This window comes from Bos indicus x Bos taurus, chromosome X, assembly GCF_003369695.1.
Source record: "Bos indicus x Bos taurus breed Angus x Brahman F1 hybrid chromosome X, Bos_hybrid_MaternalHap_v2.0, whole genome shotgun sequence".
Lineage (NCBI taxonomy): Eukaryota > Metazoa > Chordata > Mammalia > Artiodactyla > Bovidae > Bos > Bos indicus x Bos taurus.
The window spans coordinates 18,083,221-18,108,896 of NC_040105.1; the positions used below are offsets into that span (position 1 = coordinate 18,083,221).

The following is a 25,676-nucleotide window of genomic DNA, read 5'->3' on the forward strand; positions in this document are numbered from 1 at the left end:
GTGGGGAGATTTGGGAGAATAGCATTGAAACATGTATAATATCATGTATGAAACGAGTCGCCAGTCCAGGTTCGATGCACGGTACTGGATGCTTGGGGCTGGTGCACTGGGACGACCCAGAGGGAGGGGAGGGGAGGGAGGAGGGTTCAGGATGGGGAACGCGGGTATACCTGTGGCGGATTCATTTCGATATTTGGCAAAACTAATACAATATTGTAAAGTTTAAAAATAAAATAAAATTTAAAAAAAGTGAGAAAGTTGACCGAAGAATAAATATTTCTCCTATGTCTCTGCACAGTATAAAATAAGGTCCAGTGAATGGGATTCTGGGAATTTGAGATCCTTCTGGACAACTGACCTAATGTTAGAAAATGTCTTCAGTAGAGGTTTGTAACAAATTGCCCAGAAAATCCTGTATCTGGAGTCTGACCAAATAGATTCATTCAAATCAAACACAGAAAAAAAAAAAAAAAAAGATAATGTATAGATTTCCCTCATACATCACAATTTTTTTAAAATCAAAATTTTAAGAATGATCATGAGTAGTTTAGTTTGAAACATCATAGTTTAAAAACAATTTCATACGATGTTGAAAGTTATTTCATATTTTATTTCTAATTGCAATAGTTTGCATCTGACTCCAGACAATGGGAATCATAATTCCAAACAATGGGAAAAGAAACCTCCAAATCAGTACTAATTACCTGTCATGAATCTACACTAAGACTGATTTAAGACTTAAGAATGAAATATGACCAGAGCTATCAACATTACTAAACTTTCTCTAAAGAAATATAGATGGGGAACACATGTATACCTGTGGCGGATTCATTTTGATATTTGGCAAAACTAATACAATTATGTCAAGTTTAAAAATAAAATAAAATTAAAAAAAAAATATAGAGCAAGTTAGTATTTTGCAAAGTATCTTTAGGCAATTTAGAAAATCCCATGTTAGTCTTATGCTGAATTAAATGAGGGTGGTAGCAATTAAATACGGTATTGACATAAATATACAAACATATTCTACACACTTTTTATTATAGGAACCAAAGACTGCAAGTGAAAAAAATGATAAATTGAGAATATAAAAGGCATGCATATTGTATCTTATACAGTCCTAGGTATCAAGTGAATAGTAGTGGACACTGCTCTAAGTGCATCACATATGAATACATATTATTAATCCTCCCAATAATGCTGATTCTGCAGGTACTGTTCTCTCTCATCTTACAGGGGGAGGGCCCTGAAGCTCAGACAAGGTGGAGAAAGTGTGCGTGGTCACGGGCAGGTAAAGGGCAGAGTGGGGGCTGGGGCACAGGCTGCCTGACCCGAGTCCACGCTCTTCACCTATCACAAGGCTTCCTAAGCACAAGGCGGCTGTGGAGGAAGAGAAGATACAGTCCAACACACTCTCCAAATTCCTAAGAGTGTTTTATCACACTTACTAGTAAGACGTAATTCAGATTTTCTTTTCTAAATTTTCTGAAAAATGCAAAAAAGCTACTTTAAGGCAAATAAATACAAAGTTGTATGCAAAAGTTCATGGGAGTCCAAACTGTATAAACGAAACTTCCCCTTAGTAATAAGCAGGATAGAGATCTAAACATCTCATACCGGAACAAATCTTTTTAATCTTTATGATTGTAAGGGAACATAAAGAACTTACTTTTTATTTCACTGTCAAGCCACACAACACTGGATGTTGTTAAATCTGTATGCAATAAAGTATAAATCCAGCTAGGTATTTTATTTGAAACATGCTTTTATCTATTTGATTACTCACTTGCTCTGAAGTCAGTATTGACAACAGTTTGCATTTATTAAAGTTGTTATGCAACATCCTATATATTTACACAAGAGATTAAGTTAAACTAAGTCATTATGAGTTTTATAAGCAACAACTATGTTTATGGGCTTCCCTGGTGGCTCAGAGGTTAAAGCGTCTGCCTCCAATGCGGGAAACCCGAGTTCGATCCCTGGGTTGGGAAGATCCCCTGGAGAAGGAAATGGCAACCCACTCCAGTATTCTTGCCTGAAGAATCCCATGGATGGAGGAGCTTGGTAGGCTACAGTCCACTGGGTCGCAAGGAGTCGGACACGACTGAGTGACTTCACTTTCATGTTTATAGCCACAATTCCATGGATGTGGTGAGTAAACCAATGGCCACTTCCTTAATAAAATACAAGAATTTTCATCATGCATAGTTTACAGGCTCCTTAAGAGGTGGTCTCTTTGAGAAGCTGGATGTTCAAGAAAGATTCAACAGTCAAACAATTAATTCTTGGCAAATCTCTTTTTTTACACAAACATTTGGTTTGGTTATTTAACCACCTTAGTAATACAACTTATTTATACTCTAACTGGAATAAACATTGTATAAAAACACAAGCCTGTCAAACTCAATAGTGGTAACTATTACACCCTCTTTGCAGTAAGAATCATTATTCTTAGATTTCAAACACTTTATTTTCTTTCAGGGCACACCTTATAGCACTGTATTATAGGAATCAAACAGCGTAACAAAAATTTTTTTTTTCTTAACGACCACTTCCATTCCAAATTCATGTGAAATATAATCAAATAGCGTAACAAAAATTTTTTTTTTCTTAACGACCACTTCCATTCCAAATTCATGTGAAATATAATCAAATTAATTTTTACATTAAAGACAAGCAAGTAAAATAATTCCTCCAAGTAGTGTTGCATATGAACTACAAGTTTACCCCAACTATTTTAATCATCGTGATTTGAGATCTTCTAGAGTGCAACAGCACCAGATGGGACTGTTACTACCTCAACAAGAAAAAAGTCACTTGCAAACACAAGAATTAGTGTCATATTTGTAATTTGAAAAGAATCTTTAGACAAACCATTTGTTAAGGGAAGTAGAAAAACCAATGTTGGAGTTGTACCACCCCTACCATGAACTATAGCACAGATGCAGGGTCAAAACATTCTTGGTAAAATAATGTGGAGGAAAGATCTACATAGGGCACACATTTAGCAAAGCACTTTTATGTACAGAAGCCTAAATATCTTAGGAGGTTTAGATTACTCCTTACGTCATTACTTTGTGATGACGACGATCACAAAGCCAAATTTTTCAAAGCTGTTTCCTTAAAAGTGTTAAAAGCTACAAGGACTTCTTTCATGATTTCTATGTAGGTCTAGGTCCTGCCCTTAATTTCATCTTACTAGAAGTGATAATAGAAAACTAAGTAACACAGGGTAAATCTAAATTGCCAATAAAATACAAGCAAAAACACCTGTACACATAATAAAATACATCCTAAACACAAAATAAGGGTTTAATATTCTCTACAGCACAATACTGACTTTATGTTTCTCCCTTGTATGCAGCTCTTCCATTCAGAAACTGTAGACCATCTTTTCATTTCATTGTTATGCCTTCCTCTTTTCCCAGCTTAGAGATACTTTCCAAAAGGCTTAATTTGTACAAGAAGTTATGAAATTAAATTTTCATTTACACATAAGTGTTTATAAAGCACTCAAAATCCCAGTTTACATACATACGACTTCTGAAAATAAAACTTTTTGAACATAATCTTTTTGTTTTGCAAAAATATTCTACATAGCATGTGATCAGTCTTTTGTTGTTTGGGAAATCATCCGTGAACAGTAAGTTAGAAAAAAAAAGTTGATAAGTATATCAATGTCTCCGATGTTAAGATAACTGGGTGCCACCTAGTGTTTGACTTCTGCAACTACTAACTCTACAAATTCAAAATTGCTATTAAAACCCAGGTTCTAAAAACTGCACTTTGGAAATGCCTTTTTCGTGACAGTGGCAAAATAAGATCATGAAAAAAAAAGTATATGATATCAAAGTTAGTATAAAAATAACCAAATGCCACTTAAATATGAAAAACAGATCATTTTTGACTTCATATGAAGATTTCTGCTTCCCTTAAATTGTACCAAAATCTTAAGGGAACTAGGTAACTGGAATATATAAAAATTCATTGTACAGTCAACAGGTAAGTCAAAACTAGGGCTTAATTATAATTTATATTGAGTGTATGGCAAGTGGTTTATTCAAAACATCCATTTACTTATTACTGGAAGTGGTCAAAGTAGGAAAGGCAGTAATCCATTTTTTTCCTTTTTTGAAAGAGCAGATGTCTTTTATCCAAGCTCCATTATACCAAAAGAACAAAGTGGCCTAACATTTCACTTAAGAGAATTCAGCATTACCAGTTTTTAAAGAAATACCTTAGAAACAAAATCACTCTGCTTTAGCAAATTTTGCTGCTAATGAAACTTTTATTTTAACGAGTCACAGTTAACATCCAAACTGTTGAACAATCTTCAGAGAAAACTGGAATGTGCGAGGCTGAGTTCACTTTAGATCTGGAAGAAAAAAAATCAGATCAATCAAAAGAATTTTTATACTCCAACAGTCTACCTCATGTAAGGGGCACATGCACCCTCTTTATCTTTAGACTATCTGGGAAACAAATTCAGTTTGAAGAGGAAATTCTGTACAGTAGGATTTTCTCAATTCTGGTCTGCTGCCAGTGAATCTTTACAAATTCCTTCAGAATGCTATACGTTATGCAGAATATTATCTATAAAGATTAGTGTCTGTCCTTTCATGCTAGTGACTAGAAATTTATCTCAGGGGTGGGAGCAGACACAAGGAGTGTTACTTCCTCAAGAAAGGGCCAAGTGTGATACCAAATTCTCCTACCAGTCAACCTGGTTATAGAGGTGAAGGCAAGAACACACAGAAACCATTTGGAGAAACACCTTGGGGAAGAAGTAGTGTTCTCAGGTGATAAAACAACACTTACAAAACGTACAAGCCAACTCAAATTACTTTAATAACTACTGTCTTTATTATCCCAGTTCTGAGGAAGCACTGGCACAAATTTAAAAGTATTCTTCTTAGAAAAGCTTTACCCTATCTAGATCCTCACCCTATCTATCACCTCTGTGTATGTGACTTCAGACTCAGGCATGTTCTCTGACTAGGTTCTTAAGTTCCTAAAAAAGGTCTTCTACCCCATCTGTCAGAATCTTGGGATCACTCCTTGATCTATAATACAACAGCTCCATGTCAGGTTACTGTCACAGAATATTATCGATAAATCTACTGTCCAAGTATCATTAACAGTTTAGTCACAGGAACCCTCTGGCTCAGGGGTCTCCAAACGGAGGTAACATTAAAAATAGAATGATGGATTTATTTCTTAACCCTTATTAATTTTCTATTTTAGGGTATGCTTTAAATTACAGTACTGTAGGTTTTGTGCTCAAATTTTAAGTCATGGTGTATTCTAAATGGTTTGGAGATACATCAAAATATGTAAGATGGACTGACAGAGGAATAAAAGTATAGATAGAAATATGATACACCAAGTTTAGAAATATGTTAATTATAAAATCTTGGTGGTAGGTATCACTTACTCAGTGTTCCTCAAGACCAGTTTTTGCTTTTTTGCGGGGGAGCTGTGCCACAAAGCTTGTGGGATCTTAGTTCCCTGACCAGGGATCAAACTCTAGCTGTCAGCAGTGAAAGCACAGAGTCCTAACCACTGGCAATCCAGGGAGTCCCTTTAACAGGGCTTTTAATGTTATGTTGTAATTCCAATGCTTCATACCAAACTGGTTCAAACAAGATTATTCTTCTAATATACTAGTTTCAATTAAGAGAAGGCATGTTTGTACAACACAGGGAATATAGCCATTTATATTGATAATAACTATAAACACCCTATGCTATGCTATGCTAAGTCACTTCAGTTGCGTCCGACTCTGTGTGACCCTATAGACGGCAGCCACCAGGCTCCCCCATCCCTGGGATTCTCCAGGCAAGAACACTGGAGTGGGTTGCCATTTCCTTCTCCAATGCATGAAAGTGAAAAGTGAAAGCGAAGTTGCTCAGTTGTGTCCGACTCTTAGCGACCCCATGGACTGCAGCCTACCAGGCTCCTCCATCCATGGGATTTTCCAGGCAAGAGTACTGGAGTGGGGTGCCATTGCCTTCTCCGATAAACACACTATAACCTTTCAAAATTGTGAATCCATATATTGTACATTTGTTAACTTACATAATATTCTACATCAACTATATCTCAATTAATAAAAGAAAAGGCCTGTTTCTTGGATAAAATCTTATTTCTCACAATTTCTTAACAGCTCTTTCTCTAGATACTCTAGCAAATACTGATCTTTTCAGGAAGAAATATTGAAAAAGATCATAAAATTCTCATAAGCACAAACAATTTGACTAGCACAAACGAAAGTTGAGAAACACAAGGTGCATCAACTTACATCATCAATGTCTTCATCATCATCTCCGATGTCATCAAACTGGATTTCATCATCATCTCCAGGACCAAATGTATCAGTTTCATTGATTTTAGCTTAAGAAACAATAACAAATATAGTCATATAATATAGCCAAGATGTTAACAAAAATGAATTAAAGTGCCCACTGAAAGCAGTAGTTGGGTATCAAACACTGAACTATACAAGTCAAACTTTTAATTTAATCTGTTTCATTATCAAAAATATCCTTGTAATGTCTACCTAACAACCCTAGTATATAAAACACTATTTTACACAACAACATCTCTAAGTCAAGATAGAAATAGCTTTCTTTTGTTCACAAAGGTATTTTTAGTGAGGCTGGCTCCAATTAAACAAACTCTGAACTATTACAACTTCCAGCTACACTTCAAAAAAGGTAGTACATGTTAACGACCCAGAAATTATCAAACACATCAATCAGAAAAATTTGGTTATATCATGCTTATCCCTTAATTAACAGAAATGAACCAGGAACTGCTAGTCCTATTCCCAGATATATTAGTATTTCCTAGACTGGAAATGTGAAGTAAATAATTACAGCAGGATTTTCACACCCAAGTAAAATAACAGTTTTCTTGGTAATATGCAATAACCAAAATATAGTCCAGGGCTCATGAACGATAAATCCTCACCAAAAATATAGTTATTAGAAACAGAATCTCAATTACTTTCTTCTTAAGGTGTCTAGTAATATGAAGTGAAGGTAGGCATACTTGGACTGAATCACGTAAAGACAAAGCTAAATATGCAAAATCCAAAAAATTCTATCAAAATTCCTTCATCTAAATCAAGGATTAACAGCATATTAATAGGTTAATAACTCAGACATTACCATGTTCTGGAAGCTCGCCATATGCCTTCAGACTTCTAGCCTCATCTGCATTGTATTTTAAGATTACATCAGCTTTATTATCCTTAAAAAGAGACACATAATGTTTAAAAATAATTATGCCAAAATACTATCCATTAATTTCATAAATTAGTTTCAAACTGGATAAAAAATTAAATTTCACTGTTGTGCTATTAAACTCTTCTTTTCTTAAATTTTAAAGTTTTCTCCTACGCTCTGAAAAACATTCTTCGGTTTAAGTCAGTCTGAAGAATCTTGCATATGTAAGCAAATAATGATCAACAAGCTTAGGGAAGACATTTATATAGATTTCACTTCAAAAGAAGCAGAACTGTGCAGACCCAATCTTTTAGTTACCCTGGGATTAGAAGTCTTTTGAAAAATAAAAATTCACTGGGACCATAATTTATAGGTGATTAAACACTAATTCAAAAATTGAGACGGGGATAATGACCTAAGGGAATTATTATACTTTTCCATAATCAGTGGTTCTTAGGGTACAAATCCATCAGAATCTCTTGTGGAGCTTTTTTATGTCTATGCTTAGTCATTTCTGACTCTTTGTGATCCCATGGACTGTAGCCCACCAGGCTCCCCTGTCCATCGAATTCTCTAGACAAGAATACTGGAGTCGGTTGCCATTTCCTCCTCCAGGTCATCTTCCCAATCCAGGGATCTAACCCATGTCTTGGCAAGCAGATTCTTAACCAGTAATGCTACCTGGGTGGAGCTTTTATATCTCCTGATAAATTAGGAGTTGTGGAATGAAGACCATGAGAGTATATTTGTAAAATACATGGCTATTTCTGATGCAAGTGTCCCACTGAAAATGAATGCTTCATAACATTCACACTTTCCCATTTGAAAAGAATCTGACTTAATTAAGGAAGAAAAACGGGTTGAAGCCAATTGTCACAAGTTCAAAAAAATTTTTGGACCTGAAAGAAGGTCCAAAGAAAGGCAGGAAAGTGATCACAGTGACCCAAGAATGGTATGATTCAGGACCAGCACTTCTCAAAAAGCATTATGCACAGAAGCCCAAGGGGATTCTGGTTAAAACACACATTCTGATTGAGGCGGCCTGGGGTGGGGTCCAAGAATCTGCATTTCTAACAAGTAACTGAAAGCTAGTGATACTACTGGCCCCTGTACCACCCTCTCCGTGGCAGGGGCATAAAAGAAGGATCATGAGAAATTAAGAATCAGAACATTTATTTTAGCTGTCATTTTAGAGTATCAATATGAATGCTACTCAGGTGGCACTAGCGATAAAGGACCCACCTGCCAATGCAGGAGATTTAAGACACTCGGGTTTGATCCCTGGAGGAGGGCATGGCAACCCACTCCAGTATTCCTGCCTGGAGAAGCTCATGGACAAAGGATCCTGGTGGGTTACAGTCCCTGGGGTCACAGTCAGGCACAACTGAAGCAACTCAGCACGCTAGCACGCATGCATGAATGTTACATCTTTCAGAACCTTGACTTCTGTATCTGTCAAACAGGGAATTAATTCTACTTCTGAGGTTCTCTTTAAGATCAAAAGAAGAAAGTGGACATTAAAATAATGAGTTTAGAGCACTCTATCTCAATGTCAGCACTGTTTATGTTTTCAGCCATATAATTCTTTGCTGTAGGGACAAATCTGTGTGTTTTAGGATGTTCAGCATCACCCCTGGTTTCTATCAATTAGATGCCAACAGCACTGCCCTTTACCCCCATGTGTACAAACCAGTCATGTCTCCAGACACTGCCAAATGTCTCCTGGAGGAAAGTCACCCACCGTGGAGAACCATTGATTTAAAGTAGTAATTTTAATTCTTTATTCTGGAACATACATTTAAAAAATCAGAGTATGATCAGAGTTATAAAAATAGAAACACTATCACTCAAAATGTAAATATATACATGGTGATGAGTTCCAACAGGTGGAAACCAAATAGATTTCACAGACTCACAATGGGTAGAGTCTCCAGGTAGAGATCACTGAAGGGCAACTACCATTTTCTTCCCTAAGTTCCCATCTAAATTTAGAGCACAAGAGTTGGATATGACTGAGTGACTGAACACACACACTTTTATCATGATTTGTCTTGTAATTACTTGTGTGCCTCTTATTCTCTCCACTGTCAGGCCATAAGCATTTTGTAGATGGCAGCCTGACTCACTCAGTTGTATCCCCTAGAGTAATGGTTTTCATATTTTTATTTCAATATGTATAAATTTAAAAAATTGGGGCAGGCAGGCAATCCAACATAAAATTACATTTTTATCCTGCCAACTAAGAACACTAACAAAACTACAGTATAGTATCCTTCATTCCAAAAAGGGAACTTCTAAATATCCAAAAGAGAAAAAGGAGCATTTAGCTTCATGAAAAATTCACACTGTGATTCTTCTATAGTGAAAATGCAGACTCCATAGACTGGCACTGGGGAACCATGATCCCTGGGGTACCCAGCACAATGCCTATGACAGAACTGGCCCTTAAGAAATGTTTACTGACACAATACTGAGCAGCCTACTTGTCTGGAAACTAGTCAAATTTGGTTATGACTTATGTTCTAAACATCAGTTGCTCACCAAATTCAAGCAAGTAAACAATGAAAAATTTAATAATATTTTTACCTGGTAGTCCCGTAGACCAACCAATATAATGTCTGAGGTATTTATCCAGACCTATAAAAGCCAGAACAGGTTACATTTAAAATAAAAATATTCAACCAAGAGCAATGTTGAGTCAGTCTTCCCACAACACATACATACTATTCACTCAACTATGGGTAGAGTATCTACATTTAGGGGAAAAAAACTACAATAAGCAGCTGAGCCATTTTAAAGTTTCTATCATTTGGGATATTAGAAAAATAACAATCTTATTTAACTACTTGACAGTTTAATAATTCCAGAGGACCAACGATTAGTTTAGCAATTAAGGGATTTCTAATACTGAACCACTCCAAGTGGTTGGTTACCCATTACATACGAGAATAGTAAAATTAGAAATGTGGTTTTACCTTCCCCCCATGTACTCAAATACACACAGGAAACAAAATCCCTTTAGTTTGGTAACAGAAGCATTAATGACCCAATTATTTTTTTAATCATAAAGTCAAGATTAGAGGGACTTCTAACCAACCTCATGAATAAATATATCTGTCTAATCAGCTACACTGATGGGAAATTAATCATTTCTTTCCAAGGCTGTCCATTCATGATTTCAATTCAGGAAATTTAACATTAATACAACACTTATTTACCATTAGTTCATATTCAAATTTCTTAACACTCCTTACAACTATTTTCCCCAACCCCAAGTCAGAACCCAAATAAGGACCACTTATTGCACATAACCAATGAGTCTCTTTAATCTTCTTTACATTGAAATAGACCTTCCAGCATTTTTTTTCTTTCATGACAGTAACATTGCATGTATTGGATTGGCCAAAAAGCTGGCTCGTGTTTTTCCTTAAGTTGTTACGGCCAACCCAATATTCACAGTCAGATGATTTGTTTTACAATGTGCCCCTCAATTTGGGCTTGTTAATTATTTTCTCACGATTAGATTCAGGTTAACCACCTTGGGCAGGAATACAACATAAACGATGCTAAAAAAAGGTCCCTGGCCCATAAAAACCTTACTGCCATTTCTCCCCCTTTAACCATAATTTTATATTAAAGTAAAACAAGTCTCCACAGCTACCTTCTTTCTCAGTTTCCCTCTGATGTGGCACAATCTCTTAACACCATCGAAACACATCGCTTCCAATCTTCCGTTTCCCAACATTTTGATTACTTGGGCATACTCTGGATGAGGGAAAAGAAAAGGGTATAGGACATTGCTCAATTTCTGATAAAGGCAACTTAAAGTCCACATAAGTTCATTAGAACACATAGGTGTGTTGGTTAGGAGTAAGTATTTGCAGTAAAGTTAAATACAAGGGCGTGATAAACACCTAGTATACAGCAGAGCCAGAATCAAAGCTGTGGAATGCCATGTCCATGACAAGCTGTCTCTACCAGAAATATTTTAATTACCTACTTACTCACTGTGAGTTAAGTAGACTGACCATGGTCTTCATCACTGTATGCTCTACTTCTGGAGATCAAAGTGGCTTGTCCCAAAATATACACTAAAATGTTCCTCATCAATCGCTCACTTTGGATCCTCACCCAGTTATGGATCTCCTTTCCCTCAGAGGAAGGTTAGCCTTTAGAGACTGGTCACAACACAATTTTTGGTACACTAGCAAATAAAAGCAGCTTGAACGTTATTCATATCTTTGTGATTATTTTGGTTTTTGTAAAGCTGGAAAGATGTTCCCAGGCAAATGCCAAACTTTTAAATCAAAATCTTTCCAAAATGGTACTGAGGAAGCCACCCTGTTTTGCTGCCATTTGAAAAACTGAGATTATACCCTGGCTTGCACAAGGGTCATCTCTTGTGGCCCAGAAGATTGGAGGTGGGGGATGGGGTCACTCCAGAACTTTTCGCTTACTCAAGTTGTGTTTAAGAAGAGGCTATCCACCAGTGTGTAAATATAATGAAACCTAACTTTCAAAGGTTCACCTGTGGGATTGCAAAGTGGCAGTGTTACTCAGACTGCAGTGAATCTAGCACCCATTTACCACCTCAATATTGCTGGTCAATTAAAAGGTAGCCTCTCTTCCAAAGAGGGAGGGGGAAACATGAAAAAGAACTAATGGTAGTCAAAATAAAGTCAATTGCTAAAGGAGGTAAAAATGACCAAGGCTAAGAAATAAAAAGGTCTTTCAGCCAGATACTGTGTTTCATTTTCAGTGGCTTATACATATTCATGGTATGAACAAATTCATCAAGTTCTATAAAAGAGACAATTAGAAAAAGTTATTTGTTAAAAACTGCTGGAAATTACTGAGATAAATATAAAAATTTAAATATGATTATATACTGGACAGATAATATATTCACTTTAAAATACCTGAGAGTGAGTTGGTGATGGACAGGGAAGCCTGGCATGCTGCAGTCCATGGGGTTGCAAAAAGTCGGACACAACTGAGCGACTGAACTGATAACCTTAGTTATCTGAGAATAGACTTGTTCTTAGGAGACGCATGATGAAGCACTCATAGTCAGGGAAAAGTACCATAGTACCATGATGTCTGCAATCAACTTCCAAATGGTTCAAGATGGATGGAGACACATACAAACACACACGTGCACATGTGAAGTGTTTAAGGGAATTCATGGTACTTAAACTCCCAACTTTTCTGAAAGTTTGAAATTACTCAAAATAAAAACATGGGAAACTAGTGTTATTACTTAAAAGTCTTAATTGGTTTGAAAAACCAAGTCAATGGTTCAGTTTCATTTCACTGTATTTTAGAAATTATTGATAAATGCCAGTACAACTGGAGAAGTAAGGGAAAGGCTTTGGATTCATTCCTCTAATAACCATGGTCTATTGAACACACTATGTAGCACCATTCACTATCAAAAAAAAGCCAACTAAGTCATGGAATTGTCAACAATATAGCTTTTGAAGTTTAGTTCCCTCTGAACAGTTCAATTCATTCTTAGTTCTGAGGGTGTTCACATAAAATAGTGAAACATACGTATGTACAGAAATGCCATCAACCCTCAACAAAGGCTGAGTATACACGAAATAACTACAAAGAAATGCTCTGGAGAAGTGTGGGGGATGAGAAAGCGAGAAGAGCAAGAAGGGACACTGCATTTTTTGCTCCAGATTATGAACAGTATCTTTTATGTTTAGAAATTGAATATCTTTATTTACAAAAGAGAACTATTACTGAAAGAAACCTAACTTATTAAATTCTTACCTTGCCCATCTTCTTTGAACACCAGCTCTCTCTTTTCAGATTCATTCTCATTCTTGCCTCTGCGTCTGTTTTTACCTCCTTTACCTAATAGTTTTTAAAGAAAAAGACATTATCTGAAAAACAGTAGAAAAAGAAACTAAGGCTTATAAAACATTCATGACTAATTTTATAAAATAAGGTCTCTCTGTACCTGCTCTCCCAAATGAAAGATCTGTGTGCAAAAAGATAAATGGGCCGGAGGTGGGCCCGGCAGAGTTCTCACTACTGTAATGGAACACACTGATTTTTGCAGTAGTAGAGGGAGACAAAGTTGTGGCAACTCTGAGAGTTTACACTGGATCTGTAGAATACATCAAGCCAGTAAAAAAGCAAGGTCCTAGCTGCCTGAACTTGAAAACCACCAAGATGTCCTTCAGTAGGTAAACGGATAAACTGGTATTTCCATATAATGTGTACAATTTATTAATAAAAAGAAGCTATCAAGCAACTGCCCATACAGAATCCCACGCGGGAGTACTGATGGCCACTTAAAGCAGCCATCACCCTGTGAAAGTTAACAACTGCCGGTAAGGCCACAGGCGCCCATGCGGGAAGCCCAGGCCGCACGGAGGTCTACCCACAGGTCCCTATAGCGCCGGGGTCTGTCTGGCGCGAATTACGAGCAGAAGCACACGTTCTCCCACAGGAGGCCCTTCAAAAATGGCGTCGGCTCCACCCCAATGTGACCAAACTGGAAGCCTGAAGTAACTTCCCAGCTCCTCCCCCGAGACCAGAATCGCGTCCGGATAGTCTAGCTGTGTGAAGGCAGGCCGGAGAGGAAAGTTATTGCGGCCTAGGCCATGCGGAGGCCGCGGACAGAGTAAGGGAGACCGGGCAGAGGGGAGTCGTGGTCCTGAGGTACAAGCGGCATTACCTTTATTCTTAGGCATGGCGGTGACGACGCACTTGAGGCGTCCCCGACTTCTCTCCGAGTGGTGGCGGCGACTCCTCTGAAGGGAGACGCGTGAGACAGGGTGACACGAACTGGCTGCGAGAGACCAGGTCGCGTCTGCGGGAGTCGGGCGACGGACGTCTTCCGAGATCCGCCTTCCCCGACGCTCGGCCGCAGCAAATGGCGTCGCGCCTGCTTGCGTCCGTTATCTCCACCTCCCAACGTCAGCAGGCCACGCCCCCTTCTACCTACAGCGCATGCGTGGCTGGCTGACTCCTATTGTTAGATAGGCAGACGCGCTCTCAGACCGTTAACGGCCGTTGGTGGAGCCCCGCGGGAGGCCGGGGGCGGGGCACGTGAGCCCGAGAGCGGGGCACGTGAGCCCGAGAGCGGGGCACGTGAGCCCGAGAGCGGGGCACGTGAGCCCGAGAGCGGGGCACGTGTGCACGAGAGCAGGGGCGGGGCCATGAGCCCGGGGGCGGGGCCGCGAGCCCGCGAGTAGGGGCGGGGCCGTGAGCCCGAGAGCGGGGCACGTGAGCCCGAGAGCGGGGCACGTGTGCACGAGAGCAGGGGCGGGGCCATGAGCCCGGGGGCGGGGCCGCGAGCCCGCGAGTAGGGGCGGGGCCGTGAGCCCGAGAGCGGGGCACGTGTGCACGAGAGCAGGGGCGGGGCCATGAGCCCGGGGGCGGGGCCGCGAGCCCGCGAGTAGGGGCGGGGCCGTGAGCCCGGGGGCAGGGCCGTGAGCCTGGGAGCAGACGGAGTCTTGGAGGCAGTGGGCGGGGCCCAGGCCCCGCGGTACAGGCGTACTTAGGTAGCGCCCCCTGCTGCCTGGCGCCAGACTTCTACTCAGTTCAGTTCAGTCGCTCAGTCGTGCCCGACTCTGCGACCCCATGGACTGCAGCGCGCCAGGCCTCCCTGTCCATCACCAACTCCCGGACTTCTACTGCTTTGTGGCAAACTGACGTCTTCAGGTTTGAGCTGCGGGTTCATTAATCTCACAGTTCAGTTTTATTACTTGTCCCAAAGAGTAATATTTACGTGACACTTGTTATTACTTTATAAGTGTTTCCTACCTCACTGTAAACCTAATTTGGCGGAGACCAAATCAGTTGCTTACTATTACCAGCGTTTAGCAGAATGTCTGGCACACAGTAGTTGCTCAGTACACACAGGAAGGGAGGGAAGAAGACAAACTCAGCATTAGGGGCTTAATTGTATCCTCCCAAAATCTGGAAAAGACTCTGATGCTGGGAGGGATTGGGGGCAGGAGGAGAAGGGGACGACAGAGGATGAGATGCATCACCGACTCGATGGACATGAGTTCAGGTGAACTCCGGGAGTTGGTGATGGATAGGGAGGCTGCCTGGCGTGCTGCAATTCATGGGGTCGCAAAGAGTCGTACACGACTGAGCAACTGAACTGAACTGAAAATTTGCATATTTAACTCATAACCCCCAATACCTCAGGATGTGACTTTGGAGACAGGGTCTTTAAAGACGTAATTAAATTGAAATGAAATCATTAAGGTAGGCCCTGATCCAATATGACTAGGTGTCTTTATAAACAGAGATTAGGACACAGCACAGAAAGGAACACCGCATGAGCAGGAAGGTAGCTATCTACAAGCCCAGGGGAGAGACCTCAAAGGAAACCAATACTGCTAACACCCTGGTCTCAGATTGGTAGCCTCCAGAATGGTAAGAAAATAAATTTGTTTTTAAGCCACCCAGTCTGTGGTACTTTATTGGTAGCTTCAGCAAACTAATACAGCTGACTATGTAGGAGGAAGAGCTTCACTTTTAAGTAAGCTTATTTTAAATCACTTTTCTGAAAATGTTAGCATTTCAACATTTTCTAAGGAAGTGGACATTCCTAAGTGACAGAGAAATAAAGTACAATTGTCAAACAGTGGTTCTCTACCAGGAATGGTTGACAGTGTCTGGAGATACTTTTGGTTGTCACAACTGGGGAAGGAGGGCCGTGCTGCTGGCATCTAACAGACAAATCTAAGCAAAATAATCTCATAAAAGGACATACATGCATTTATTTGAAACTTTATTATATAAATTTTCATTTCTTTTAAAGATTACAAAACCTGTTCTGTGACAGGAATACAAGCAATATTGTTCCAGGATTATTCGTGGATACATCTGAAAGAGCTTAGGTTATACATTAATAGTATGATTTGAAAACTTCCCAGATTAGACTCTTAAGTAAAACAATTTAAAATACTCAGTGATATTTAATCCTTTACAAGCATTTCATAATCATGGCAGCAGTGCCAAGCATCTGATGAGATTTAACCACCAATAAAAGGTACAATACATATAAACTCATGATATGGTGTCATGGGCTTCTGGCATGCCTTACTAGAGAGAAACTAGTATAAAGTAAAATCATATATAAGAGTATAAAAATATTTGTGACTTTTTTCTTTTTTAAAAACTGTTTAAGTAGATACCCACCCCTTTCCCACCCATGGCCAAAAATGCAAAATAATTACATCCCTTAGGTGTATACCTTCCCTTTTGCTTAGGGTAAGAGTTAAGATAAACGTAATACAGGTACATAATCTTAAGAGTTAAAAACTCATCACCCATAATTATTAAGGATGCTAAGGAATGGCAATACCTTGAAGCTTTTTTTTTTTTAATTAAAAAAGAAAGCCTTAGATGGTAAACTACACTTAGAGAAACACAAACCAAAACCTTTGTCCTTATGCCCTTGCTTTATATTTTAAAGTTCTACTTTAAGTACTTGTTTGAAAAACTCAGTATACAGTTCACTCAGTACTATAGTGATAATAGGAGTAAAGATTTTCACTTCCATTAGATATTGAACTAATCTACTTAGAGAGGACTATTACAGCAACTCTCTTCTCACATACATTTACATACATTGTACTCCAATGGTATGTGCTCTAAAGAGGTTTTCTTGAGGTTTACACCTCTGTTTAGTCTCTAAAAATTTTCCTTTCCACTAATCTCTATTCAATGTCATATACTTTGCTAGTTGCTCTGGGAGAAGTCATGGACATTTAAACAGCTTATCATGCACTTCAAGGTTATATGGCAAAATAATGAGGAAAGTGCCTTTAGAGGTAGGAAGTAGGCTCTCATCCCAACCCTTGGTATGCCCTGTTATGAACAGTTAAAAGACTGGAATCAAAGTGGTAAATGTGAGACAGATAGTAATACAAGGCTTAAGAAAATTAAGTTGACTTTGCTACTAGAATTCATTGAGAACACTCAGTCACATTGGAACCAGTTACAGGTCATTCGATCACACAGAATACAGCAGTGTCAAAAATATATAAAGCGCACTGTAGATACAAAATCTTCTTGGCCATCCATATTTAGTTATTATCATTCTGTAGACTCTTCACTAGAAAAAGTGGTTAAGCATGGCTCTGCAGAACACCACAGTCCCAAGAAAACAAATTAAAAAAAAAAAAAACAGCAAATTTCATTCCTTCATTAATTGGTCTCCACTAATGGTCACTTGGGGAGACCAGCAAAATGTAAGCAATCTGGAGGTGAAGAGAGGGCTGTTTTCATTAAGTGAAATAAAAATGCTGAGTTAAGTCAACTTATCTGTGAATTAAATAAGGCTCAAAGTATACATCCAGTTTGTTAGTCACATGGAAGTGGACCTTTCAGAAGACAGAGCTCTAGCACTAGTTGGAACCCCCTGGTTTAAGCACCAAGGTCAGCTATGGAACTCATCGTATTTGTTAATCACAGAAAGCAGACCTTTTCTGACCATTTACATTCCTGAGATATCTGTCCTAATGCCTTTGTAAATTTCAAATGCTCGATACCACCATAAGAGAGAATTTTCTCTATAAAATATAGTCAAGCAACCTGAAAATTTTCAGCTCATGTATAAAGGCCAGGAAGTTGAGAAAAATTACAGCCATGTTGAAGTGTGTACTGCTGGCTTTTGTGGTGATGCACATTTGTACTAAGCCCCCAAATCGTGAATGCTTTTCTGCTGTCACCTGAGGCTGGATGTACCCTAGTGCTTTTCCTACCCAACCCATTGTGCCCAATCATGAAGCCTTTCCTGAGCTGAGGGTACAAGGTACAGCTAACAGACTAGCCCCACTTCCCATGATGTTCTCTTGTCCCAACAGTAACCATTTCTTAAAAATAGTTGGGAAAAGGTTGACCCAAACCAGCTCCTTGTAGCCCACTGTGTGTGAAATGCGGAATCTCTACTGCATACACACCACACCCTCTCCAGACACTCACCAAGTGACTTTTCCCACATGTCAGTCTCCAGCCTCACAGCATCCCAACTTTGTGCCTTGTCAAAATTATTATATTTTTGGACTTTTGGGGTTGCTTGCAAATAAATGAATCTATATCAAATCTGCTAAAGTGAAGAGTCTATTGTACTTAGAAGACATGTCTATGAATTAGGAACTGAAATTACTTATACAAAAAGTTCAGAGGACAAAAAACTTACCTTAATTTAGCATCATCGCTTGAAAGGGAAGATAGAAAACACATGGTACAGTGTAATCCAGATTTTCCAGTATGTGCTTGGTAATGTTAAATTCAACCTACCATTCTGGATTATTTTGGATTATAAGCTAAGAGGAGGTTTGTGAAAGTGGCCTGTTAGTTTAGTTCCTTCTTTCATACTGAAATATCCTTCAGACTGAACTAAAACCTCCTGGGAAGTAACCAGCAGCACTAATGGGAAAGGGCCTCACTCCAATTGTAGGGCCCAAGAGAAACTGGACTTGAAGAAATTAATGGAAAGGTTATCCCAGCAGAGGCACTACATTTAGAGCACATTGTTGGCCAAGTTTGTCTGCTCTAAGTCAAAGGCAATAGGAACACCAGAATCACAGATGAAATAAAGTATGAACTGCTTTTTAGGCAGAAGGCCTTCAGTTTTGTGAACATATAACCAGTTATCTCCAATAAAACTGGCAGCTCTTCTAGGCAGAGAAGGCAAAGAAGGCATTCATGTACCAGCAGAGGACTGCTCCAAGAACTATAGTTTTTGAACAACTCAGCACATGGTCATGTGATAATATGAGGGGAAGGCAGCACGGTGTTATGAGGGAAAGAAATTGAATGGGAAGTTAAGGATTCTAGTCTTTGCTCTGGGTCTCAGGTTCTTTACATGCAATATGAGAAAGTTGGACTAGACAATTTATAAGGATTTACACATTTACTTCTGGTTTTAAAAGACTATGATTAACAATACACCTAAGCACTTATGAAATAGCATCAGTGTCAAAAATCTGAAAAGATCCATTTTCTGCCTAGAATTACATAAGTGACAAGAATTTGGGATGACTGGAAATGGCAACCCACTCCAGTACTCTTGCCTGGAAAATTCCATGGACTGAGGAGCCTGGTGGGCTACAGTCCATGGGGTCACAAAGAGTCGGACATGACTGAGCAACTTCACTTTTCTGGTTTGAAACACTTAATAGAGGAGGAAAAAAAAAAAAAAACCTTTATTTCCAGGCAATGGAAAGCAGGTGTTAATTGTTAGCATCCATATACTCAAGAATATTTTAAAACTTTGTCCATCTAGATTTTCTGAAATCCTTCCTCTTATGTATTTTTTTATTTAGAAGATAAATTTATATTTGATTTCTAGGCAATAATCATTTTGTGTCATCTGGGCAAATGGCATGATCACTTTTCTCTTTCTCTTGAATTACACAGAGGAGAAGTTAAGGAATAACAAGTGGCTTCCAAGACATTTAGATAAACCATACTTTCTTGGCTTTGTACTCTCAGGGGGAAGATTTAAAGCTTCTGGCAGGAAAAGAGATTTCTGATGTAAATGGCTTAGTACATGACTAGGAAAGATCTGTTCGGGCACATTCTCGACGAGATAAGTTAAAACACCTTTTCCTTGCTCGTATGTTTTTTGTATTACATACTGATGTATGCTAGGTAGCTTGGCAAAGATACAGGTAATAATGGATGCAGACATTTCTTTAATGAAATTGTGGAAACTACCAAATTTGATGTAGATAATGAATAAGCAGATACAGTGCCCATTATGAAAACTGATCATTTCTGAAATTAAAGACAGCATTATGTGAAACTAACACAATATTGTAAATCAACTATACTCCAATAAAAATTTTTTAAAAAAGAAAAGAAAGCATTATATGGCTATAAATCATTAGGAGGAATTCAGAAAACACTCAATGCTAAACATTCACTTAGTCTACTTCAGCTATGATTTAAGGTTAGAACAGATAATATTTGATCCAGAATGTTTTATTCCCTAGAATAAGAAAGTTTAAGTCCAAATTTCATAGAGAGGCCCATGGCCTTTATTACATTCAAATTAGTGTTTACTGTAGAGTATCTTAATGGGATATAATTCATTATGATTTATCTTTTTCTTCCCCCCCAAAAAAGCATACTTTTCCTGCAGGTATATAAGAACAGTATCCTGTTATTCATATGCTAAATTCTGCAATTTGATCTATTTAGACACAAAAGATCCAATAGGATTTCAATGACCTGTTGCTAAATTTTCCTTTGCCATCTCTTCACCATGCCTTTTAAAGGTCTTTGATGTATATTGGGAAAAATCCCAAATGTATGCCAAATTCTAAGTATGGAGACGATTTAAGATAAAAAATGTAAGAACTACTTCCTTAATTAAGGAAAAAAGACCCTAAGGATTTGCAAAGTATATGGACTAACTTCATAGGTGTACTCTTGATGTCTGTCATACCACACACACACACACACACACACACACACACAGTAACTTTCTCTATCACAAAAGCTCTCTAGGTTAGCCTGACAGAGCACCTGACTTTAAGAAACAAACAAACAAACAAACAAATGAACCAGTGAAACAGACATGGGGAAAGATATGTACATTTTGCAAGTATTACATTCAAAGGCTGTTCTACAATCTGGCCATTTTGAGGGCTGTCCAACAATACTGTTAATCCAGGTGAACTATTTAACCAGATTTAATAGTCAATTGATTAATAATAGATTCCAAGTTAAACAAGGCATGTATACGTTAAAGAAAGCAGTACAGAAATGTACTGTATATGAACTGTTTACAAAAACATACAAAATGTTGGATGGCACAAGGGATACAGTGCTAATAGAAACGGATTGTTTAAGCTAAGTGCTTAACATAAACTGTCCATCCCTATAACTAACGAAGAATATTTAAGGGACATGAAATATTTCCTATAAAAATAATGCTATGTGGTGTAGAGTACTTTATTCAGTGTATTTTTAGGTGGTATTCATGTGTTCATTATTATTCTTGTTGATTCAGTGAATATATCTTCATCATGTTTCCATTTTCATTTCATCCGAAGCTCCAGGAAAATCTAACTTGCTAACAATCATTTAAAGCGAGAAGAGACAAAAGCGGGAGCAGCAGCAGGAGCAGCAGCATTATGGGTACCAGCTGGGACAGTGTGTGCTTGCAGGTGCCTCTCAGATATGTGCTACCTGTCACCAGAACTTGTGCTATCAACTTACACCATGGTACCAAATATCTCACTGAGGTCACTTCACAGGGCTGTAGAGGTGATTTTTTTAATACCTCTCCGCTGAGCAAGAGTAGAGCGGCCTACTGGTTCCAAAACTGGTGACTGATTACGGTTTAAAGCAGAGTATGTAGCTGCCATGGCACCCTGAAAACAGGAAAGAAAGGTCACAAATAATGACAGTGGGTAGTCATTTATACACAGAATATGAAATGAATTTTCCCCAGATAATTTCTTCACATACAAATTTATATAGATTTTATTAGGCTCATAATGAAAATAACCACATTAGTCAAATTCTCTGATCTAACTAAAATTGAAGAGGGCAATGAGGGAGGTTGAAATTATGGATGAGAGAGGACAGGGGTGGGCTCATAACAACCAGTCCTTACTTTTCTCTGGACTATTCAATTGTTTTTTACCTCTGCAATCCTTTACCATGAGAGTCAGCAAGGAATGCTGGTTTGGAACTTGTGTTTTACCACTGCTGACAACCTCAAAGAGTCTGCTTTGGGTTGTGTGTAAGAAAGAAAAGTACAAAGAAAAGTCAGGAAGTCCACAAAGCTTATCTGATTAATAAACTCAGAAATCATTCCTAAACTAGCTTCAGGATGGTATTTTGGCATGCCTTGGCTTTTTCTTTTCTAAATCACCCACTGTATGAGAATCTCACCTGAGAAGTGGATGCGTGTTGAGAGGCAGTGAAAGGGCAAGGTGCTGTGGCAGAGAGACGGCATCTCACAGTCTCCCCTGGAGGGCATGTGGCATGCATGCCCCAGTGGGCTGCTCACCTTGACCAGATGTGGTGCATCCTGTCTGTTGAGTTGGTATTGCGGCAGTTGGTCCCAGTGGACAATCCAAGGATGTCTGAGCACAAGGGCAGCGGTCAGTCTCTGGTGAGGGTCCACATGAAGCATCTTTGACACCAGGTCCTGTAGTGGGAAAAAGAATAAAAAAAGCTTAAACCTGTTATTTGTTTTCCTATAGCACCTGATACTGTGTAGTATTCTTCCTTGGCTTCCATGACACTATTCTTTCTGAGGAGCAGACCTTTGGGTACAAAGCAATTTGGTCAATATGACAATGTTTAAAAAAAAAGTAAAAACTTAAGTCTTTGTTTTCTCCTGAGTTAACAATAATTCTGGTGCATTGCAAAGGGTGAATTTACCACATTTTATGTATCTTTAAGGATTTTGGCTCTTTTTTCCCTCAGATATTCTGATTTTCTCTACATTTTCGTTGGTTTATTTCTAAGTAACTTTCAGCTACTGAAGATTTTTTTTGTACTACTGGTAAAACTGAAAAGTAGGATATAACTGTCTAATAACAGGAATTAATTGGAGTGTTCTAAATGCTCCCTCCAAAGATTACAGAGTTATTTTTATTTTTTTCTACTTCTCAATTTTGTGGGTATTCAGCATATTACATTATAATCACAAGTATTAACTGGACAAATTAGCAAAACTTATTAGTAATCATGTGGCATTCATAAAATAGGCTGTGCATTGGATGCAATTTTTTTGCATTATTTGTATCTCATCCTCACCTGCCTTTCACTCAAAAAAAATCATAAAATGCAAGTGAATGAGAACCAAATTATAAAAATCATAGAGATAAGCTAGACTTGCTTTAACTTATTAAAAAACCAGGCAATGTATAAACTATGGTCCTTTCTATGGTAACATTACTTGATATGCCTGACAACCAATTGTGACAAAGTTTGCAGTGGATCCCAATGGTTAAAAATTACTACTCCACAGTGACCTTGAAAAAGGAAAATCTGATCAGTACAATGCTTAGTATTTTTCAGCAGCTCCCCAGCAATTAGAGAAAATCCCAAATCCTGAGCATGACTGACAAAACCTTTCATAATTGCGGTTCATCAGTGACCCTCTTACATGTACCTTGTACTAGTCACATCAAACTCCGTGCACCACCCTGGAGGTACTGTGCCATTCCCATGCCATCATGACCATGCGTGGGCTGCTCCCTCAGCCTGGGATGGACTACATCCTTCTGCTTCCCAAAGCTGCCTGGCAAATCCCTTCAATGCTTCTGGAAAGCCTTCCATGAAATCTTTCTGATCAAACATCATCTGTGAACTTCTTTAGCACAGTAAGCAGAGCATTGTAAAAGCACATGTGACACTGAACTGTATATTTCTGGCCATCTTACAACTAGACTGAGAGCTCTCTGAGATCAGGAATTCCATCTGAGTCCCATCTTTTATCCCTGCCACCTTCACTTATTAAGCACATTGCAGGTGCTCAATACATGAATTTTAAAAAAGTAAAAAGTACCAAGAAAAATGAATTACCTGGTTTAAGAAATTTTATTGTTAAACAAAGGGAAAAGCTAACATATCATTTAAAATACAGTTACAATGCTAAATATTATCAACACAGATATTAAACTAGTCAACTGAGGCTTCATATTGATGCCAAAATTATCTATAGAAATTTCTGACATATCCTATTTACTAATGCAATTATTTCAAGTCAAGCATCCACCTCTAAGAAAAAGGAGTGAGCACTTTTTACCAATATGTATCTTCCTCATCTCCTCTATGTTTTTCTTATTTTGAAATGGAAAACTTTGCTCTTCCTTTCAAACAGAATTTTCTTCAAATGAACTGAAAGTGAAACTAGAGCAGAGTTAGAAGGCAAATCAATGCTATTCAGGGGATGGCAGGTCTGCTAGCAAGAAAGGCTTTTCAAATGGATTTCAATTAGACACTATAAAGCTAAACTACTATTTATTGTGAAAAAGATAGACCCCTTTCTTCATAATATGGACCAAAAATAGAACATGGTACAGTTACTCTAGGGAACAAGGACTTTGGAATTGGCTGTTTCTTTTGAAGCACCTACTCATGCCTGGTGTGTAACTGTGGAGAAGTTCACACTAAAATTCTGGGCTTTGGTTTCCTACTGTGAAATGGTGACACTACTAGCTATTCTACAGAGTTGTTAAGAGGATTAAAGGAGATAATTTAGGTAAAGTGCAGTGTGAGGCACAGAGGAAACACACAAATCATGAGGACCACAAGTATTATTCATCATGTTCATTACTGAGCAGTAGTATGAAATATACAGATAGTAAGGCCAAACCAATCTATTCTGGGAAAGAAACAACATAAGTGGTCAATTTTTGAGTCTGAGGTATCTGGTGACATCATTTCAATACTGCTTTATCAAGTTTCTAACTGATATTTTTTCTCACTAGAGATTATGAAAAATTATTTTCTCAAAAGCTTTAATAGGAAGCCATACTTACCTTTGCTGTGTCTGAAACAGAATTCCAGTAGCCACCACTGAGTGAGAATTTTCCACTGCCTATTCGAGCCAGTATTTCCTCTGGTGTATCATCAGGGCCATTTGCAAATGGAGTGTAACTAATTTATAACAGAATAAAATGCTAATGAATAAAGTTTCTTTTTTCATTGGCAATTTTCATATTTATTTGCAATATCCAAAAGTACTCTAAGTAGTTCATTTAATGTTACACCTCATTAAAATCTACTTAAGTAAAAATTAACAACAATATGAAGCTTCATAAAGTACCAGGTCAAGGTATAGGTTATGAAATATTAATTTATATTTAATATACAATAATATAATTAAGACATGACATACTATAGAATAAAATATTTAAAACAGTATATGTTTATGACACAGAGTACAAAAAAGATATGAAAAAAAATCAACTCATAACCTGAAGAACTTAATAATAGTACATTACAGAAAACAATAATACAGGTATAATAGTGATACACACACATACACATAGAATTGTATTATTAAACAACAAGAGAAACTATGGAAAGAAAGTATTATAAGAGATTAAAAGATAAATCTAGATAATGTAACCAAAATATTGATGAATAAATGCTTACAACATACGGTACACACTCACCCAGTAAGCATTGTGTAGAGGAGGACACCAAGACTCCATATGTCACAAGCAGCATCATAGCCTTGTCGTTTTAAAACCTAGAAAAAGTAAAAATTAGTATAAACACACTATTGTTTATTATACAGATTTGGATAGGCTGTGAACTAAATTATGTCTCCTAAATCAATGCATACAAGAAAAACAGAGCATGATTAACAAACAAGGCAATATAGTAATACTATTTCTAGAAACTTCTACTAATACTTAATATATATAAATTTAAAATTTTATATTCAGATTAATTTATCAAATGCTGCTGTGGCACACAGAG

The 25,676-nt window shown here is 38.1% G+C and overlaps 2 protein-coding genes across 7 annotated transcripts in view; both read right to left on the minus strand.

Annotated features, from left to right (window-relative positions):
• Window positions 1-1,022: 1,022 nt before the first annotated feature.
• On the minus strand, window positions 1,023-14,138 carry EIF1AX (eukaryotic translation initiation factor 1A X-linked). The gene is made up of 7 exons (XM_027533313.1): window positions 13,924-14,138; window positions 13,011-13,094; window positions 10,891-10,994; window positions 9,816-9,866; window positions 7,173-7,254; window positions 6,302-6,393; window positions 1,023-4,375 (listed from the first exon to the last, which is right to left on the minus strand). Exons 1-7 carry the CDS (start codon window positions 13,937-13,939, stop codon window positions 4,370-4,372), a joined length of 435 nt encoding a protein of 144 aa, XP_027389114.1. The 5' UTR covers window positions 13,940-14,138; the 3' UTR covers window positions 1,023-4,369.
• Window positions 14,139-15,979: 1,841 nt separating this feature from the next.
• The window catches only part of RPS6KA3 (ribosomal protein S6 kinase A3), a 111,561-nt gene continuing 101,864 nt past the window's right edge, over window positions 15,980-25,676 (minus strand). For all 6 annotated transcript variants that reach the window (XM_027535117.1, XM_027535112.1, XM_027535114.1 and 3 more), the window contains 4 exons: window positions 25,367-25,443; window positions 24,728-24,845; window positions 22,243-22,383; window positions 15,980-21,598 (listed from right to left, as the gene is read on the minus strand). In XM_027535117.1, the coding sequence (XP_027390918.1) occupies window positions 21,476-21,598; window positions 22,243-22,383; window positions 24,728-24,845; window positions 25,367-25,443 (459 nt within the window). In that variant the 3' untranslated portion in view covers window positions 15,980-21,475. The remainder of the gene's footprint in view (window positions 21,599-22,242; window positions 22,384-24,727; window positions 24,846-25,366; window positions 25,444-25,676) is intronic.

Excerpts from the sequence above, each read along its gene's own strand:
- EIF1AX (XM_027533313.1), bottom strand. Across the intron at positions 9,867-10,890 it reads GAGGGAAACTGAGAAAGAAG|GTCTGGATAAATACCTCAGA; the intron begins GTAGCTGTGGAG and ends TGGCTTTTATAG. Across the intron at positions 7,255-9,815 it reads TTGGTCTACGGGACTACCAG|GATAATAAAGCTGATGTAAT; the intron begins GTAAAAATATTA and ends TCTCTTTTTAAG.